Source organism: Talpa europaea (assembly GCF_964194135.1).
Source record: "Talpa europaea genome assembly, chromosome: X".
NCBI classification, from domain to species: Eukaryota; Metazoa; Chordata; class Mammalia; order Eulipotyphla; family Talpidae; genus Talpa; species Talpa europaea.
Genome location: NC_140081.1, coordinates 31,082,125 through 31,103,480, shown reverse-complemented (window position 1 = coordinate 31,103,480; position 21,356 = coordinate 31,082,125). Strand labels below are relative to the sequence as shown.

The window sequence follows — 21,356 nt, the reverse complement described above, 5'->3', positions numbered from 1 at the left end:
GCTTTGGGAAACAAGGGGCATAAGGTTGATGCTGGGGATCATGCCTGGCACATAGGATGCACTTCCAAAGCACTTAGAATGGTGCCTGACACGGCTCAGCAGGCACCCAGCGCAGTTCCCATCACTCTTGGCGCTCAAGCAGCACACACAGGCAAACAGGCTTCCAACTGGTGCCAAGGACGTACGTGGGGAAAAAAAAGCCACACTGCTGAGTAACACACTGGCACTTTATATATACACCGCGGAAAGTACAGGGTCTCAATAAGAAAATACACTCTGTGTTCAGGTGCACCCCACCACCACCCCCTCAGAACACCCCAGGTTGAGGACAGAGGGACGGAACAACCATAAATAGAGAATAGAAGGGACGGTTAATGCTCTAAGGGGCAAACACAGGTGAAGAACACACTGCCGGGAGGAGACGTGACCTCTTCTTCCCCAGGAGAAAGCGATACAGCGGCACAGGAGAACAGTAGCCACAACTAAGCCTGTGATGCCTGAGGGGGGCACTTAACATGGGGTGGGGGGCGGGGTGGATAAGGGAAAGAAGAGCAGAGATGGTTTCCTTTTCCATGGCCGGGCAAGGGCCCTCAGTTCACATCCATGAACTCAGAGGTGGGTGGGGAGCCACAGGCAGAGGATGCTGGGGGGTCAGATATGTCAGGCTGGGTCTGCAGGCGACGTGCCACATCCTGGCGTTGATAGAAGAGGACGTAGGCTGCCTTGGACTGTGGGGAGAGGACAGGAGTGAGTGCAGGTCAGTGGGGTGTTGGGGGCAGGGAGAAGGGAGGATGAAAGGCACACCTCGATCTGATTTTCAGTCACAGGCGACACACTGTTGTCATCAAAGTAGTGCCACTGGCCACTGTCCTTGTTGCAGGCAAACGTCGTGTCTGAAAGAGGAGGCGGCGGTCTTCACCCACCCCCCACCCGAGAGGTGTGGAGATGCCCTCCTCACACCTCCCACCCCGATGACCTCACTGCTGGCTCTGGTATTGAGTCACCCAAATACCCCCAGCAGCTCCCACCACAACCTCGCACGTACAGTGTCCATCACGCAGGCCCCCATAATGGTTGGAAACTGCGATGAGATCGTATTTGTACAGCTCGGGAGCCGCCTCGTTCTGTGGCTTGATGACAAACTCAGAGAAGTCCAAGTCCCTGTGGGGAGGAGAGGGTCAGTGCCCGGGGGTGGGGGGTTTTGGGGGGAGAGGGGCTCCCCCACGCCCTGCCTCCCCCACCCCATCCTTCCCTGGCCCTGACCGGATAGGAAACTCCACAAGGGTGTCCAGCTTCTCTCGGGAGAACTTGGTGTAGGAAAAGCGCTTCAGGTGGATAATGAGCGTCTCAGGCAGCGTCCACAGGTCCAGCTTCTTGGTGGCCAGCTGGTGCTGCTTGCAGGTGGGGCAGTACCTGCGGACAGAGCCAAGTCGGCACATGGCCTCGTCTGCGCACCTACTGCACGTTCTTCGTAATGTGTGGCCTTCATGGGCCTGGCTGCTCTAGAGGCTGCTCGTCCTTCCAGCCTGCCCGGCACGCCCACGGGCTCGCTTCCATGCGACAGCCCTGCATTCCCTCATCAAGGACTTACCATCTCCCTTTTCTATACACTCCGGCACTAGCATGCATCTGTGGTTCTGGTCTGTGAGATGAGAATCTGAGTTCAGGCCTGCCTCTATCCCTCTCGCTTTCTCTCTTCCTACTGCAGTTACTCGCTTGCCCTTGAAGCAGCTGCCGGTTGCCTATTATTGAATCCTCTGGCGCTGTGGATCTGGGCTCCCTTTCTGCTCCGCGGAGGTGCTGCTCTTATTTTTGAGACTGGCTTTATCTTTTTGGTTCTGTGTGTCTCGTTTATTCTGCAAGACGCCACTATCTACTGCACGCCCAACAGATGATAATCTGGGAGACACGGCGTGAACTTAGGAGTCTTCACCCGCCAGGGGTTTACTACGAGAACATGAATAATGACGCAAAAGGGGACCTAGGACGTGCTGTCACATGGTGTTACCGCGCCAGGAAGAAGACGATGCTGGGCTAGGAAGCAGGCGCAGAGAACACAGACAATGGCGCCTGGGGTGGCTTTGAGCAGGACAGTAAGAGGTCTCCCCGCTAAAGTAACATTTGATGGAAAAAAGGAACAAAACGAAGAACCCGTGGAGATAAGTGGAAGAAGAGCCCTCCTGGGGGGAGCAGCCCAGGCCAGAGCACTGCAGTGGAAATACACTTGGGGTCTAGTGGCCAGAGGGACAGGAAGGGTTTGAGCAAGGGGGAGGGGAAGGAGGCATGGTTTTGGCTTTTGAAATTTTTGAAAAGAATTTTATTTTAAAATTTTAATTTTAGTTTTGGGGGGTTACACTTTGGCTCTTTCAGAAGTGCACATTCCATTCACCCTCCACCAAACCACCTGTGCTCATCCCCCCTCTGCCTGAAGGAGGCATGTTTACAGGTAACAAGGACCTAGGCAGGTACTCCCACCCAACTACACTCCCAGAAGCCCCCTCCGGTCCCTCACCAGGGGTTTTCCTTCTCCAGGGTCTCCACAGTGGTGAAGAGCTCAATGCACTCCTGCAGCCTTACCGGAGCCTTCTTCAGCACATAGCCCACACAGTCGTGCTTCACGTAGCCCTAGACCGGGGAGAAGACAGCTGGGCATGAGCACGGGTGGGTAAGAGGGTGCAGGGCTAGAAGACACACGCTGAGTAGTTAAGAGCATGGACTCTGACGCTAGGAACCTGAGGCCCTCAGAGTTCTGTCGTCACCACTTGAAGGAGGCAGAGGGGGAAAGTGTGTGAAGAGTTGAAGGGATGCAAGTTGAAAGTGTCCCCCTACCCCTGGGATCGTGTTTACCTCAGCCTCCACCTCGTCATAGTAACGCTTCTTCATCTCTGGCTCCCAGTCGATGGCAATGTACGGCTGGGCTGGGGGTGAGGGCAGGTGGTCATGGGCCCTGCTGCCGAGGAAACCGCCCTCCCAACCCTCCAACCCCGGCTCCCAGCTGAAAGAGACACCATGAGTATCTTCATTGTAGGTCGAGCGGTCGCTGGTCCCATTGGAATTCACTGTCTGCAGGGTGAACAGGTGCTTGCGCCGCGCCCTCTGGGGCCAGTGAGATGATCCTGGGGAGTTGTCCACGGGGGCCCGGCTTCCACCCACAACTCCAGAGCTGGGTCCAGCCTGCTCCAGCCCAGGGTCCTGGGAGCTGCCCCCAGCCGCATGTGCAGGCTTGGGGACATTGCCCTTATCCTCCATGTCTGCTAGGACAAGGGAGGGTTGTCAGGGATAGGTTTAGATGAGCCCCAGATGGCTGCGCTACAATGCCCTTCAGATGGACCCCACGTGGGTTGATCCTATGCCAGAGCTCCCACCCACCCACCCTCACTCAGGCCATGGGCCCATTGGTACAGACCCTCATCCTTGTCGAGCTTTTTTCCTTCCTCTTCCTCACCTTTATCATCTCCATCATCTTCGTCATCAGAGCTGGGTCTGGTCACATAGCGTCTGTGACAGAACAGAAGAGACTCTCCAGGAAGGCCCCACAGGCAAGGAGGGGAGAATCCAGGATTCTACTTTTTTTTTGCCAGGAAGCCACCAGCAAACCCCACAAACACTTGTTCATGGTGAGTCCAGAAAGGCTCAGGAGATGACAGAGCAACTCGGGAAGGGATGGCCAACAGTGCAGGAGCATGAGCCCATAGAAAGGGGTGGGGATCTTAAGTACAAGAAGCCACAGGGACACAGACACACATCAGCTATAAACTACCACTGAGAAAGGACTGGAAAGTGCAGCACGAGGGAGAGATTAAGCCAAGGAGTGCACTGCGCTCTGCTTTGGAAAGGACTCTGGATTCTACACTTCTGGGTAAAAACATGGAGAAGCAGGCCTCTCTAGGGAGAAAAAACTAAGTATAAGATGGAGTTGTCTATATTTTGTCCATTTAGTTGACCTCTGTATTCCCAACACCTCACAGGGAGGTACAGAGGTTTCTCTAAACTCAAAAGTTTAGAGAAAGAGAAAACAGATGTGTCCCTCTCTGCCCACACTGTGAGCTGCCTCTTGCTTGCGGAAGGGAGGTGACAACAAAGCGCATGAACCCCAGCCACCCTCAGCTCCCCGAAGGACAGACTCACGAGAGGCGGTACAGCAGGATGTGATACAGGGCATCCCAGGAGAGTCGGTCTCGGGGCACCGACACGAGGAGCGGGTGGCCAAAGAGCATCAGGCCATAGTAGGAGTTGTTGTAGTCCCGGGCTGGGGTGCGCTCCCGCAGGTAGATGGGGAGCACGACGTCCTCTCTGGAGTTCTCACCGATAGAAGCCCGGCCTGACACCTCATATCTGTGGGATGTGGACATCAGGTCACTGCTGATCACTGCTGACACCCCAAGGGGGACTCGCAGAGGCAGCCCCAGTTGCCCACCCTGCTCATCACTTAGCCTGAAAACACTTTTGAAAGGATCTGATGAGTTCACCCAGTTGTTTTGGGCTTCACAAACTGCTAGCAGATTGCCACAGCGCTCTATTTATGTGATGCCTTGGAAAGGACTTCAGTGTTGCCAGAGGGCTCAGAGGACGAACCAACATTTTTAGTGATAAAGGGATTTAAAATCATTTTCGTTTTCAGGAAACACTGCTTGGTTTACACAGAGAACCTGTCTACTCGTGAAGTACTTTCTACTTTAGTTTACTCAAAGATATCCAATTTATCGGGAATTCTATTATGTTAACAAAGAATCTCAGTGCTCCCAATTTCGAAAATCACTTTTGGTTTTTGAGGACTACAATATGATTAAGGAGAGCAGATCAGTGTTTTGTACACAAGAGGTACTCGGTGAGTACTGAATAAAACAAAGAAGAAACAGGAGCCTGCCTCACACGGTAAGGAAGAAAACACCAAGGTTGCCTTGTATAGAGTTCTGTTGCCCCACACCCCCCAACAGCCCCAAATCCCCGAAGCCCTGTGAAAAGCAGGTGCTCTGAGCATCAGGCTGAGGAGGGAAGAGGGAAAGTGGTTACGAGGAGGCGCTTCCGAAGAGCCCCCAGCTCCCCAGGTCCCCTCACTCACATGAAGATATCATCCCGGTCCAAGATGCTGCTCAGGGACTCCTCCAGCTGGTAGATCTTATAGAAGCGATGACTGAAGACATCGGCCACCATCATCTGGGAACGGGATGCAGAGAGAATGGTCGGTCTGCAAAGTCTCCCCAGGTCTTTCTGCTTCCCTGTCCCCAACTTCCACCCTCCTCCCATCCGCAGAGCCTCACCCTTTCTGGCGAAACACCAGTATGTTTGGCCAGAGCCAAACACAGATCCGAGATCTTGCCTTTCTTGGGGACCACGAGTCGGTGCTGAGGGAGAAAGAGTATCCACAAAAGAGCAGAGGGCACACGGTGAGTCAGTACAGGAGACGAGGAGTATGGCCGTGTGACGAAAGCGACGACACATCCCTCCTGGTGCCCCCACATCCCTGTTCCCACCAGACCTGCTCTGGCTTGCGGCGGGGATCCATGGAGACAAAGAAGACCTCCATGACCCGCTTGTGGCTGACAGGCAGTGGGACACTGAGGTAGCAGAAGGGGTCGAAGGTCACAGACACGTTGCCACAATCGGGGCACACCAGCGTGGACTTGAAGAGGCCGTGGAAAGTGTCCACGATAACAGAATCGTTCCGGCGTTTGTGGTTCTGCCAGGCCTCCTGAGCAACCTCCTGTTGACGGTGTCACAGTGGGTGGTGGGTGGTGGGGCTTGCCAGGGCCAGGGGGAAACCATGACTTGGGGTGGAAGCACATGGGGTGAAAGTAAGGTGATGGCCACTGGTGAAGTGCAGCGACAGAGTTCCCTCTCAAGCTCCCCAGAGACTGCCTTCACCGTCAGGGGTCTGTTCTGGGCAGGAAACTGAGTTGGGGTTAACTCTAGGTTGGGTGTGGGGGCCTATGGAGTGTTGGAGCCACAGCTAGGAGTAAAGTTAGGTACGCTGTGTGTCTCTTCAGAGCATCCCTGAGGCAGAGGCTCTAGTGGCTCTACTGGGGCTCTCCAGATGGGGGTCGTTCAGGAGCACCTACCTGATCTGGTCGCCCAGCAGCATCACACAGCTCCACATATTCCTTCTTCTTGACACGATTGAGGTCCTCGTGCAGACCATCCAGGAGGAATGACAGCAGTTCCTGTGAGTCATGCTGCTGGTAGCCCAGAAACTGGGACGCAAAGTGGCCAACCTTCGTCTGAGAAGATGGGCAAGGCCGTCAGAAGGAGAAAGAGGACAAGTGGGAGGTGGCGGGGATCCCAGAGCTGAATCACACCTTGAACACATGGGGCACGATGGAGCGGTGGTGGCCGGACCAGGCCTGTTTCACCAGGTCTGCGTAAGCCTCTGCAATCTCCCCTTTCATGCCCAGAGGGTTGCAGAAGTTGAGTTCCTCCAAGTAGCGGTTTTTGAGGAAGTACTCGGTGAGCTGTGGCACATTGCTGAGGCACTACAAGAGGCAGGGCCAAGTGAGGAGGCGGAGAAGAGGGGAGAGAAGGTGAGCAAAGTGGAGGCAGAGGAAAGGAATCAAGGAGAAAGGCAATAGGGAGAAGCAAGAGAAGGGACAGGGGAGAGGGGAAGAGAAGGATGCAGAAGTGCAGCAAAAGGGAAAGCAGGGGGCAAATGGAGGGAGAAGTTACTTATGTTTCAGGAAGGATCATGGGCATGTCAAATAAGACTTGTGGGGCCCTAGCTTCCCACCTGACCCCTCCCCTGCAGTACCCCAAGTTGTCACCAATCCCCAACACCTGAGCCCACCCCCTGCGGCTGTCCCAGACACAACCCTAATGGCCCAACCTGCAGGGCTGAGTTCATGAAGCAAGTGTTGCCCAGATTGGTGAGCCCACAGATGCCAGGCTGGCCCTGGAAGTCCTCCTCCTCCTCCAACGCACTGTTTCTGCGGGCAGATGAGGAACTCTTATCAGCCAAGGGCCCACTATAGGTGGATGAAGTGTGCCATGGGCTCATTCATTCTGCCAACTATGGGACCCCACTCTGAACGAGACACCCCCAAAAGCTTACGGGGCATGTGGCTGTGCACTGGGCCAAGTGCCATCCTTGTTCCGGGTCTCCATGATGACCACCTGGGTTGGCGGATGAGAAAAAGGAAAGACACTCGTGTGGGATGTCTGTCACCAAGCCCTCAATTCCTCCAACCTGAGCACCGGCCATGAGCAGAACAACAGAACAGAACAGCCTTCCCCATCCTTACCTGTCCGGTCTTGAGCGCAGCTTCGAGCACTGTGACGCGTGTGTTGCACAACCTCTCGAAAGAGCCCTCGGTGTTCTTGACCCACAGACGTGTCTCTTCCTGGGGGCTCACCAGAAACTGCTCGCGAGCTCTGTGTAATACTAGGTCTATGGCAGGTGAGGGAGCACATTCAAGGTTGTCCTCAGACCCTGACTGATCAGCCCATGTTGGCATCAGACCTGACTCAGGCCCACAGACCTGACACACTCGGCCAACACCTTGTGTCCCTGATCACTCTCCAAACTGGTCCATACTCAGGACTTGAGACACCCAGCAACTATCCCCTGCCACACCATCTAAGCCACTGGAATACAGCTCACATGCCCTCAGGACTCTCTGGAGGACCCTCCCTTAGAGTTTCTGCCCAACGTGATCAATGCCTTCTTAGTTGGCCACCATCTAACCCATGTATTCTTACATCACTGAGCCAAGACCAGTGGATGAGAATGGTAACTCATTCCCTGATGTTTACACTCACCAACAGAATCTGTGTGGCTGAATTGAGCAGTGTGAGGTGTGTCCATATCACTGTGCTGAACAAGCAGCAGTTCTACTGGGTACACTTCGACCTTGTAAATGCTGAACAGTTCCACAACCTGTAAGGTGGAAGGGTGCATACATAGGAGTACCCACAAAGCTTATATACACAGATGCAGGCACAATTATCTCTGAGGTCAGGAGTCTACAGCAGGTACACAGGGCACACAGATACACATGTAAGGATTCCTGTACATAAGGGGACACACCAAGATACCTGTATAATGGCCTATGATGGGCCTCCCTGGTGGCGCAAGGGGCTGGGATGCAACCTATGAGGCTATCAGCAGCCTCTGCAGCACGAGGTTGATCCCCGGCCAGGGAGCCACCCACATGGTGCACCAGACCTTTCCTGACCCGCCCGCTGCTCCCCTCAGCAGTGTGTTTCAGTCAATCTGCCTATTCTGCTCCCCACTCTGTCTCTGGTGAATCCTCTCACCCCCCCCCACCTCTGGCCTATACCCCAGTTCTTGTATGCATAAATAAATCTTAATGGGCCTCCCTGATGGCACAGGCAGTTGAGCGCCACACTGTGAAGCTGTCCACAGCCTCTGCAGTGTAGGTTCGATCCCGGCTGGCTGGCAAGAATCCTACATGGTGTGGCAGACCTCTCCTGTCTCACCCACTGCTCCCCTCAGCAGTGTATTTCATCGGTCTGCCTGGTCTGTTCCCCACTCTGTCTCTGGTGAATCTTCTCACCCTCCCATGCATCTGGCCTGTACCCCGGTTCTTGTATAAATAAATAAATCTTTAAAAAAAAATTACGGCCTATGAAGGGAGAGGAGCGCAGACATAGGTGTATGGACACACAAGTCAGGACTCATCCTGGGTCTACAAGGCCTTCCTATCCCACCCCCCACAGAATCTATTCCCCTACTATACCTTGCGTTCAATGGGTGGCTGGCCATGCTCTAGACCGTACCAGTTGACCAGGTAGTGCCACGCATCCGCTGGGAGCAACACATAATCCTCACCTTCTACCAGTCCCTTCCTGAGGCGCCAGTTTATGTGGTCTGGAGGGGAGGGGCAGGGGAGAAGTGGCAGAGGAAGAATCAGGGAATCAAAGTGATGAGTCTATTCTGGCCACCTCACCAATGACCTAGCACAGAGAAGGGATTTATGATCATCTATAGGGACAGAGGGGACAAGAACTCCAGGGCTAGGCCAATGTGGGGAGGCAGAGGCCTGGTACCTTCAAAGAGCTCAGCATTGTTGATGTAGCCGGGGAAGGTACTGGAGTCCTGGTTTCCTCCCTGCACATAGACTTCCCACTGTTTGTACCAGTGCTGCTCCACAAGAAACCTGGATCAGACAGGTAACAGGGGTGTCGCACAGTTATGGGGGGGGGGTAGTGACATTACTTCCCATGGTCATTAAACAAAAATTAGCAATTCATTATAAATCAAAATGACAAATTTCATGTATATCTAAACTAATGTAATGCCATATGTCAATTATAGCTCCATAAAAAAATTCCAGCAGAATTCAACATTTTAAAAAGTTTTAGCATCATATAAAAATAAATTAGAAGCAAAATTTATTCAAAGTTAGATTTGGGTAGATTAGGTAACTTCTTAGGACACTGAAAAGAGATTTGATTAAAAACAAAATGTGCTCAAAGATGGCAAAAAATCCACCCACCTACCCACCCTGTGTCAGGAAACATGAGTTTTTATTATGGAATAAATAATAACTCCCTTGTTATCAGTCTGTGAGGAAAGTTAAATTAGGCTCAAAATGTTATTTTCAGCTAATGTTATAATGCTTTAGCCATGTTAAGTGTGCAGTTTATAAAAATATGAAAATATTCAGCTAAGAAATAGATTATTAAATTCTGAAAATCTGTTCATAAATTAAAAAGAACATCGCGGGCCTCCCCAGTGGCGCAGTGGGTTGAACACAGCGCTGTGGAGCTGTCCACAGCCTCTGCAGCATGGGTTTGATTCCCGGCAGGCCAGGGAGATTCCCACATGGCGCAGCAGACCTCTCCTGTCGCACCCACTGCTCCCCTCAGCAGTGCTTTCAGTCTGTCTGCCTGTCCTGCTACCCGTTCTGTCTCTGGTGAATCCTCTCACCCTCCCGCGCCTCTGGCCTATACCCCAGCTCTTGTATAAATAAAAAATAAATCTTTAAAAAAAAAAAGAACATCGACATTTTTCAATTTAGGGTTTATTTGGTTTTTATGATAAATTTCTGAACTTTTGGTAACTAGCCCATTTTTTTTTTAATTTGTAGCAAAAACATATATAAACTTTTCCATCGTAACTACTTTAAGTGTACAGCTAGACCAGTACTCTCTTTATGCACTACTGGGATAAGTATTTTCGACTATTGAAGTCTGCCTTTGTAACATATTCTAGAAATTCTCAAGCCCGGGAAACACTTGACATATACTGAGTACAAATCAATGTGAGTTATTACTGTTCTGATCCCAGGGCTAAGGTATACATACAAGCTCATGTACAGACACACAACCTCCATCTCACTCACACACACACACAGCTCTGCTATGGAACTGACACATAAAAGGCTGCCCCAAACAGAATTTTAAGATTACGAATTTATATAAATATGTAACATTATATTGGTTAATTTTCCAGCAATTTAACTCTATAAATGGGATTCTTCAAAATAGCAACTTTCCTTTGTTAATATAAGGATCAGAGAGATGAAAAGATATAAAGATAGAAAAAACCCCAAATAGCCACAAGTCTCATGAACATGCAAACATTTCTACCATGTGTATGATTTTCTTTTTTGTTAGCTACATTGACCCCTGCCACATCAGTCACCCCTCATCACTTATCTAGGAGACCCCACCAGCAAACCACCCTCTACCACACACACCTTCACCCCCTTCACTTTTTAAATCTAATCCATCGATAGTCTGGGAGGTGAATTTAGTTAATAAAGCCAATTCATGATTAATGGGAGCTTTAATGCAAAGGGAGGCACTGTTCAACTTTTGTTAAAAGCAGATTTCTAAGGAAAATTAACATTAAAACCACTTTTAATAGCAGTAAGTAAAACCTGCAGAATCTGCCATAACCTGAATTTCTTAAGGCTTCACAGAAGACTGGAGTTGTACACAAATGTTCACAAAATATTACTACCATATTTTTTTTTCAAATGAAAGACACTTAGAAATATTTTTTAAACATCTTGGAAATCAGGAAGACTCACAATCTGTCAGCCCAGGTGGCAGTCTTGACAGTCATCATTGTGTGAGCAAAAAGGACCCATATTGTTATATTTACTCCTAGACATTCAATTTTGTTGGATGCTATTACAAATGGTAGCTTTTAAAATTTAATTTTCTAATTTCTTGTTGCTAGTACATAGTAATACAACCAATCTTGGGGCCTCCCTTGTGGCACAAGTGGTTAAGCGTCAGCACTATGAAACAATCCACAGCTACTGCAGCACGAGTTCAATCCCCAGCCAGGGAAGTGACCCACATGGCATAGCAGACCTCTCCTGTCTCCCCACTGCTCCCCTCAGCAGTCTATTTCAGTAGATCCGCCTGTTCTTCTCCCCACTCTGTCTCTGGTGAATCCTCTCACCCCCCCACACCTCTGGCCTATACCCCAGTTCTTGTATGCATAAATAAATCTTTTTTTAAAAAAGAAATACAACCAATCTTGCTAAAGTCCATATTTATTTGTGCTTCTTCAAATTTGTTAAAATGATATTAAATATGTGCTTATGGAAAAAATTACTAAGCAACAGTTTCTGTCCTCTGGTTTTCTCTGTGGCTGGAGAAAATTATTTTGGTTAAGACAACAATTTACATAATGGTTAATTATACTAGTTATAATTACAAATAGAAATATGGATATGTTATGACACATTGTTTCCTACTTATTAAAAGGTGATTTCCCCCTGTATGGTAAATGTAATATAACACACTTTGGTCTACTAAATATATTACTTATATATCTGTATAGGTCTAACATATATATATGAAAGCATACAAAAAAGCTTTTACTGTAAATTGTTATAAGAATAATGTACCGGGGCCTCCCTAGTGGCGCAAGGGGTTAAGCACCATACTATGAAGCAATCTGAAGCCTCTGCAGCACGAATTCCATCCCCAGCCAGGGAGCAAACCACAGGGAGCAAACCACATAGCGCAGCAGATCTCTCCTGTCCCTCCCACTGCTCCCCTCAGCAGTGTATTTCAGTCATTCTGCCTGTTCTGTACCCCGCTCTGTCTCTAGTGAATCCTCTTACCCTCCCACCTCTGGCCTGTATGTACCCCAGCTCTTGTATGCATAAATAAATAAATCTTTAAAAAAAAAAAGAAGAATGTACCAAAGGAGGACAATTAGTTTTGGGGCCATATTCTGTAAAATGACAACATTAATTTATGGCCAGATAAGTTTTTTGGTCACTAAATTATTAACTTAGTGCTTTATAGCATCCTCTTAATTCATTTTAAAACACACCTTAAATCATGTTTTTAACAGATTAACTTGCTTTCAAAAAGTTAAGCTCCTACCATATGACCCAGCAATTCCACTCCTAGGGAATCTATCCAAAAGACACAAAAACATTAATTCAAAAGGATACCTGCACCCCTATGTTTACTGCAGCACTATTTATATAGGTAAAACTTGGAATCAACCCAAATGCCCAAAAATAGATGACTGGATCAAGATGTGGTACATATACACGATGGAATACTATTCAGCAATCAAAAAAGATAAATTCATGCCATTTGCAGCAACATGGATGGAACTTGAAGGAATTATGCTCAATGAAATAAGTCAGAAGGAAAAAGAAAAATACTGGATGGTTTCACTTATAGGAGGAATATAGGGGATCAAGGGGAAAACAATGATAATAACAACAAAAAAACACAACAAAACAAAAATAAACAGACAACTATAAATCAGAGACATTCTGCAGGGGAGGGGGAGGGAAAGGGATCAAAACAAGGCTGGGAAGAACACAAGGGACTATGGTGATGGAGCTGGTGAACTGGTGGTGGAAATTCTATGGGGACTACACCTGAGAAAAGAAAGCAAACATTGTAAGAAAAAAAATAAACGTTTAAAAAATATTTAAAAAAATAAAAAAAATAAACATAATTCAAAAAGGAAAAAGAAATTATCCCAACTCCTGTGGTAGGTAGAACATAATGTAATGCGTTATGTGTATAATAGGATTAATTATGTTCATCTATTAGAACAGTAAAAATATTCAAAAAGCAAGAAAAAAGTTAAGCTCCTAATAATGTTATCACTGTTTTCACAAAGCTGACTTGTCTCTTCCATCAACTATTCTTGATTTGTCTTTCCCAAATTCAAGCCTCAAATTCATAGTAACAGTTAAAATGTTCTTATATGCCTCAACTACATCTGGGAGATTACACAGAGATTTGTTCCATCCCCCTATAAAAGCTACAACAAAATATTTTCCTTCTTATTTTTCTACTTACTTTTTATATTTCCTTCTTACTTTTCTTTTTATTGTATCTACAAGAAAAGGTAGACATCTGTTGAACCTTTTGTGGTAATCATTTCATAATTTTTATAAATCAAACCATCATGTTTCAAATTTATACAGAACACTGTCAATTATTTCTCAATAAAACTGCAAAGAAAAAAGAAATGACTAGGATTAGGGTTTTTTCCTGAAATTCTCCAAATTTTATTTAACTCTTTGTTTTTATAAAAGCTCTTTCATTTTTCAAACTTAACTATTTTGAAAAATGGCAAATCAAAAAGTTTCTATTCCTGAGTTAATTATGTATAATTAGATATACTAATATAATTATCTTTCATTAACTGCATACTTTCCACAAGTTAAAAAGCATACTCATGTTTAAGCAACAAAGGACTGGTATGATAGCCATCAACGAAAAGATTTCCCCTCCCCCCATCCAGGATTTGATTCAAAACCCTTTTTTTCCCCCTTTTGGTTCATGAAAAGTCTGAACAAGCAATAGCAGAATTGACTCAATTACAAGAGTTGTTAGGAGCCTATAGTTTATTTCAGTCTTTCATTAGATCCAGTAGCCACTAGATCCATGTATCTCACTTGTCTAAGAGCTATGGCAGCAACTGTCAATGAAATGTGACATTTTCAGTTGATTTGGTTCTAGAGTCTTCATTACTTAATGGCTATTTGGTGCTGTGTAGACTTCTCCATTGACAAGAAAACCCTCAGCATTTCTAGGCTATTCCTTAAACCTCCAGTGAAAGGTTGTTACCTTCCCTTGACACATAACTATCCACATTACTACAACACTCTGAAACTCAGCCACCCCGTTTTCCTTACCTGAACAAAGAGAAACACACATCTGTTTGCCTGTTAGGAAAACTATCCACACCTGCAGACCTTACACACACACACACACACACACACACACCTGCACAGACCTTACACACACACATACGTGCACGCACACACCCAAACACCCTCATCCTTGATTTTACTGTCTGTAGATGATTCATTCTCAAAAAAGAAAAATTATAATGTGCCAAAAAGAAAAACTATCATAGATTTGAATTTACTCTCAAAATATAAGCTTTCCTAGAAATTAAGTCAGTTCATATGGCCAACTCAAATTAACTGTCCTTCCCCAGATCTGCCAGCTGACAAAAGATAGAAGGTGAACACATTAATTTTGATGTAAGGTATATAATCTGGGGCTAGTCCATGACTTCTAAGTGCTTTATAAACACAAATTTCCTGAACATTGCAGCAAACCCCTATAAAATAGATGCCAAAATAGAGTGAGCAGCTTTGCTCTTACATCTAAATAGATAAGCATAAAAAAATGGAGGTAAGCAAAAATGCTTCATGTATTACCCACAACAGCAGAGATAAACTGGCTTCAATACTGAACCAACATTGGTGGGGTAGTTTATTTTATTGACAGAACATAATTTTTATTCACATTAACATAAAATAACCATTTTAAGGAGAACAATTCAATGACATTTAGTACATTCACAATATTGTGCAACCATACCCTCTACCTAGTTCCAAAAACATTTTTTAACACCCCCAAAGGAAACCTGTACCAGTGCAGTAATTTTAAAGGTATTGTGATGACAAGGCTGTAAAGGCAGGAAGGGGTAGGAACCAAAGCCCCCAGGCGGGTCTGAACACTTCCCCCCAAAGGGCTATAAAAATGTACAAAACTTATTGTTGTTGTTCATTCTCAGAATGGATAGAGCTTTTTCCTTGCTGACCAGCTACAACATAATATTTTATATACATAGATAGATAGATAGATAGATAGATAGATAGATAGATAGATAGATACTGCTCAGTTTCCTATACCCAGTTTGAGGAATCTCGACTTGTCTTTTCAGTAACGGGAGTATGTATTTCATAAGTACCGTTATTAAAGAGGTCTGTAAAATTCCCATGTCTCACCTGTAAATGTACTCACGAAAGTGAGAGCAAGCGTGAGGTATATATGAGGAAGAGCAAGAGTCCAAAACGACCAGATGAAGAGAGTGAGGGAGAGGAGAGACCGGAGAAGAAAGCAGAGCCGGAGACCAGCCTCCCAATTGTAAAGCCTCCCAAGTCACTCTTAAGAATGTTTACATTTACACAGCATGAGATCGAGAGCAGTTAAAACGTTTTGTGGAATGGATGGACATAAATTATTTTTTTAAAGAATTACTGTGCATGGAAAGAAAAAAACCGGTACCTTTACAGTAGAGCAACCCGGAGAGTACTACCTAAAACCACGGATCAAGGCTAACGTCATCAATGACGTCATGTGGATACCAAGTACCATCTCATAGGATGCTGTATGCATACTGTATGCATGTAGTATGATTTCATGTGTATCCTCCATAAAATAAAGGTTTAGACCACAAATACTATTTAGGGATGCATACAGTGGTGGAAGAACGTCAACGAAACAAAAAATCCAGGATAATGACTGATTCCCGTGGCGTGGGGAGGGGGGATTTTCATTCGGAGGGGCACAAAAGGATTTCTTAAGGTAATGTTCTGAATCTTAACCTGGGTGATGAACGGACAAATTTTATTTTATTATCTTCAAATGTTTTTACTTTGAAATACTCATAAAACTGTAAAAAGAATTCCCATACCCCCTTCATCCAGATTCGCCGATTTTAACATTTCACCCATTTACTCGGTCGCTGTTTCTTTAAATACTTTTTTAATATATTATCTTTTCAACCATTTGAGAGTTAGCTGTTTTTTACCCTTAAATATTCCGGTACGTATTTCCTAAAAACAAAGCTCTTCTCTTTCATAGCCACAATACAATTATCTAAAGCAAGAAATAAGCAGTACTAACATCTAGTCTACAGACCTTAGTCAAATTTCACCAGTTGCTCATTGATATCTTTTACAGTAAAAGAAAAATTTTATGAGGAAAAAACCTGATTTTTAAATAATTTATTTCATTTTTTGCTCCGGGATCCAATCCAGGATCACACATTGCATTTAGTTATCATGACTCCTTAGATCCCATTAATTCCTTCAATCTGGAACAGTTCTTCATCCTTTGTCTTTCACGACCTTGAAATTTTGAAGAGTACAGGCCGTTTATTTTAATAGAATGTCCATCAATCTGGGCTACGCAAATATTTGTTACATAACCTTTTTAAGTCTCACGTATTTCACAGTTTGTGAAACTCGGCGAGAAATATTATGAACCCACAACAGCACATTTCAAGCATTGGTTAGCAAAGAAATCAAGTAAAACAAGCGGATTTATCAAGGAACGCATTGACATTTTAAAAACAGCTATTTTTGCCTGATTACAAAAACAAAACAGTACTAAACAGAAAGCAAATGTAACATCGAAGTCCCCTCCCGTGCCAATCACCTGCACTTTCTCCCGTCCTGGGAAGAAGGCCTCGGACAGAGGCAAAAACCTCGCCGCGTCACAAACTTTGCTCACTCGCAGGCGCCATTTTCTGATTCACAGGCACCACCTCCCCTCTGCAGTCTATCCCCGGCCTCAGGACACGCCCCCGGGCTCACGTCACAAGCCTCGTTCCCAGGAGCCAGCTCCTCCCACCACGCCCGCTCCGACTGCCCCCCCAACACACACACACACACGCACACAGAGCCGCACGGCTCGGGTTTCGCTCTTCGGCCTGACGTCATCAGCCGTGCCTAGTTCGCAGGCGCCGTGGAGCATTTGAGGGCCGTCCCCGCCCCAAGATGCCCCCTCACAAGGTGCAGACCACGCCCCCGGGCCCCGCGCTGCTGCGCTGCAGACACTGCCTCCTTCCCAAGTTCCAAGTACCACCACGCAGGCCCGGCCCCACCCCAGGGCAGTTTCTTCTCCAGCGCCGCGTCCTATCTCTCCACAACAACCCCATCTTGTTCTCAGGCGACAGGCTCCACCACACAGGCCCCGCCTCTTTCCCAGATGAGGGATCCACTCACAAGCACTTCCCCGCCCCACTCCTCGGCCCCGCAGGCCACTCCTCCGCCCCCAAAGCAGTTCTCCAGCGGATCTCAGCCGCCACTTTCCCCACAGTCGCCTACGCCCCCGCTGTCCCCTCAGCCGAGGCTCTGCTCGCAGCCCTGCCTCACCAGCTTTCACCGGCCCTCAGTGGACGCTTTCGCCCACTCTCGGGGCTCTCGATCTGGCGCCACTGGTTCTCCAGGCCTGGCACCGCTTCGAGCTGTGGCTCTGAGTCCTCGGCTATGGCTGCAGCCGCCGCGGGACTCGCCGCGACCGCCGCCATCGCTGTTCACCCTCCTCTCACAGCCACAGCCGCTGGAAATAGGAAGAGGCCCCTCGACCGCTACTTCCGGATTCTGGTCCCGGAAACGGAAGCAGAGCCCCCCAAACAGCTGGCGCCTACTGCCGTCTTGGAAATGGACCCCATGCTTGGACACGACCGAGCATTAGGTGGACAGCCGACCGTGGGCGGCGACGTCTGCGACCAATAGACAGGGTAAAGCCTAGGTTGGGTACCAAGGAAGGCAAAAAGTGGTCTATGGGATTCTAGCGCCATGTTGAGACTGGACAAACAATTGTGTGGAAGTTGGAGGCCGAATTCCGAGGTGAATGAGGACGCGTTAGGGGGCGCTCTGGGACAAAGGTTTTGGGCTTCTCGGTCCCTGGAGCATGCTGGGGACTGCGGTCCCCTGCGCGAGGGGCGGCAATTGTTAGCCTGACCAGCGTGCCCTTCCTTCGTCGCACTACCCCCCACCCATCAAAGCCCAATACAGAAGAGGTCGAGGCCTCCAGGGTGCCGCCCAGGTCAGCTGGTCGCAGCCTTACCGGAACTAGGTGTATTCTTGCAAGTGTGTTGAAGGCAAGTCAGCCCCAGGCCCTGTGTTTCCGTTGGTTACAGCAACGTTTAAGTTACAGCCCTGTTTTTAAGTGCTTTATTGCAGTAACAGAAGCCTGAGGCAGCAGATGTCACTGTCGACCATGAGCAACAATGAGGCAAGCTGAGGACCAGAAATGTCAGCTCACTTTGCCTCCAGCTAGTAAGTGGCTGAGCTTATTTGAACTAAGGAAGGCCTTTTCCAGAGCTGTGACCTTAAACACCAGGCCAGAGATTCTCAAAACTGGGAATTCAGAAAACCCTCTCAAGGACTTCAAATTCAAAACCATTTTCATGACACTCATTGGCTCTTCCAAGTTTACTCCTTTTTCAGTTTCTCTAGCAAATGCAGTGGATTTTCCAAAGGCAAAAGCTCTTTGGATGCCCTCGGTTTTTCTTTTCTTAATATAAAGTGACCCCGAGGCCACACGTTTTGAAAAACATTGCATTAGGACAAGGTTTCTCAACCTAGGCACTATTGAGATTTCTATTGTGCGAAGGATTGTAGGATGCTGCTTGGCTGCATCCTGAACCTCTACCCACTGGAAACCAATAGCATGCCCAGTTAGACAACCAAGTGTCTCCAGATTGCCAAATGCCCCCTGGGGGGGCGAGGATTTTCTCTCTGGCTGAAAACCATAGCACTTGTATGTGCCCTCCTTTCCTTTACTAGTGCTCCCAGCTCTACCTGTTGATATTTCCCTCCAGCTCCCTGCATCTACCTGACTTTTGGCTGTCCCCACCTGACCCTCCCACAAACTTCCCGAGACAGGTTCATGATTCAATGACTTCCTTCATTGTTACCACCGTCTCACAGGCAAGAACACACCTCACCTTTCCATACTGGTGAGGCCCATGCACACAGATCCCTGTGCCTGGAGTGTCCAGAATACCCTCTTCCTGCACAATTTCAAACTCCCCCCCCCATACATAAAATCTCCTAAATTGCCTCTTTTAAATTAGACTCTCTGGGCCTCCCCGGTGACAGAGCAGTTGAGCACTGGCTTGCGAAGCTGCCCGCAGACTGCAGTGCCGGTTCAATCCCCAGCTGCCTGGTGAGGGTCCCACATGGCGTGCAGACCTCTCCTGCTGCCCGCTGCTCCCCTCAGCAGTGTACTTCATCAGTCTGCTTGCTCTGCTCTCCCCTCTGGCTCTGGTGAATTCTCTCACCCTCCCGCGCTTCTGACTGTACCCAGTGCTTGTATAAATAAAATCTTAAAAAATAAATAAATAAATAAGCCTCTCTGTAAGGCAGGAATTCTTTTACTGTCACTCCAGCCCCAGCCCAGACCTGGCAGGTGAGGAGTCACAACTCAGTTGTGTAAACTCAAGGAGGGCAAGCAGGCCTTTCACCTGGAGGTCCCCAAAGTGGCATTCAAGTTAGGTCTGACACGTGGCAGATAGTTGCTCTTTAAGCCCAGATGAATCATTTGCAGCATTTGCCTGGTGGCCCTGCCCATCCCACCTTGTCTGCCTTAAAGTCAATCCTTGGCTTTGCCCAAGATAGTGGAGCTAGAACACTCAGGACAAAGGAAATCAAAGCCTTGACTATCCTCACCTCTGACGGCAAGACCCGGGCTGTGCCATTTGACCTCTGACCTCTCACAAACCATTGCATCCTTCACAGGGTCACCTTACCCGTGCCCATGGTTTCCATTACTTCCTCCTCCTGATTCTGCAGACACACGTGGTTGGTTATAGTGGGCCTTCCAAGTGTCTGTCAAACAACCTCTCCACACCCACCTGTCTCCACCCTCTTACTGGCTGCCTCATATTCTTAGGGAAAATCTAACTTCTCTCTGATGCATACCTCATCCTCTATTCGGCCTGTCCTACCTGCTTCAACTCAAGGTTCCACTTCTGTGCACACAAGCCATTCAGTTGTCTTTTTCATAGTTGTGATGTTTCTGTGGCCCACTCCCAGTGCTCTCCTTTATGATGGGGACCAGGTATTAATTCTCTTAAGGTCCAAGTAACTCACCCTGGGTCAAGCCCTCCACCACCCCTATAGGGATTTGCAATCAGGTTTTTCACTTTAGACTTTTTAATATTTCATACAGCGATTATGGTGCATTCAGGAACCCAAACCCCCAAACCTCACTAGGAGGGCCCCCACCCCTGCCCTCCCACCCCATTTGAGGGCCCCAGGGTTTAGAGTGGAGGAGGGGTAGGTAACCACCCATCTGCGGATTGACCCCAGAGACTGTCCTGCCCTGCCTCACCCTCCCCAGGGATTAGGGAGTAATGGGTGGCACTACCCTCCATGCACCCTTTTGTCCCTGTTTGTGCACATACACACACTCTGGCTCCTCGCTGAGTTGGTCAGTTCCTGGCAGGGTCCCTACTCAACAGCACCAAATGGGATGGGGACAGGAGGGCTGGGCTAGGGAGACCCTGAGAAGGAAGGAGGCCCCAGCTACAGGACTGCAGGAGGGAAAGAGTGGGGGTTCCCCCACCTCATCCATCTCCCAGAGAGTCTCCAGTAGTTCCCCCAGGTCCCCCTGCAGCTGGGGATGGCAGGCAGGGGTAGGAAGACAAGTAGCTGAGGCATGCTTTCCCTTAGCCGACCCCAGGGTCTAGGGATGGTTAGGATTCCAAATAGGGGCTGTGTCCCCCGCCACTGAAAGGCTGGGAGTGGGGCTTCATTGCACAAAATACTGTGGGAGGGCCACACGTAGGGGGTGGAGCCCAGCCAGACTGTATATAGAGATATTGCATTTTAAAAAAATGAAAACCTCATTTAAAATAATTAAAAAAACAAGAGTGAATGAAATGAAAAAAGGCCCAGACAACAATGAGGCAGGTGGGGCAGGCAGGAAAGCAGGCAGGGGAAGCCTCAGACCCAAGGCTTTGCCACATCTTGTCTGAGTAGAGATCCCCAGCCTGGGCTAGCTCCAGACCCCTGGCTGGCTGTGGGGTAGTGGTCCTGGGGGAGGGTATGAGGAGGAGGGATATAGGCCTGGCCTTAGTGTGGGAGGCTGGCACGGCCATGCTGTCCGCCGGCAACTACCGAGACAGAAAGAGACAGACAGACAGACCAGGCGAGGAGCGATGAGAGCTTTGTTAGCACCCAGCAGACAGGCCAATGGGTGGGTTGACAGGCCAATGGGCGGGTGTTTGGACAGAGAGCAAGGAACATGTGGGCAGACGAACATGAGTCAGGCAGGCAGCAAGCAGGGAGGATTCAGTTGGGGGTTGCCCTGTGAGGGGTGTGGCATCCCTCCAGCCACTGCCTGCTGGGGCCTCGGTCTGTGGC

At 48.2% G+C, this 21,356-nt stretch overlaps 1 protein-coding gene across 1 annotated transcript; it reads right to left on the bottom strand.

Annotated features, from left to right (window-relative positions):
* Nucleotides 1-590: 590 nt before the first annotated feature.
* On the bottom strand, nucleotides 591-17,509 carry USP11 (ubiquitin specific peptidase 11; the record flags this gene model as incomplete). Its single annotated transcript, XM_084258565.1, has 21 exons — nucleotides 591-728; nucleotides 805-893; nucleotides 1,046-1,161; nucleotides 1,264-1,413; nucleotides 2,513-2,625; nucleotides 2,848-2,918; nucleotides 3,009-3,254; nucleotides 3,446-3,498; nucleotides 4,129-4,335; nucleotides 5,063-5,157; nucleotides 5,262-5,345; nucleotides 5,480-5,704; nucleotides 6,060-6,218; nucleotides 6,297-6,470; nucleotides 6,818-6,917; nucleotides 7,043-7,104; nucleotides 7,233-7,378; nucleotides 7,750-7,867; nucleotides 8,691-8,821; nucleotides 9,001-9,110; nucleotides 17,355-17,509. 21 exons carry the CDS (start codon nucleotides 17,507-17,509, stop codon nucleotides 591-593), a joined length of 2,742 nt encoding a protein of 913 aa, XP_084114691.1.
* Nucleotides 17,510-21,356: the final 3,847 nt, after the last annotated feature.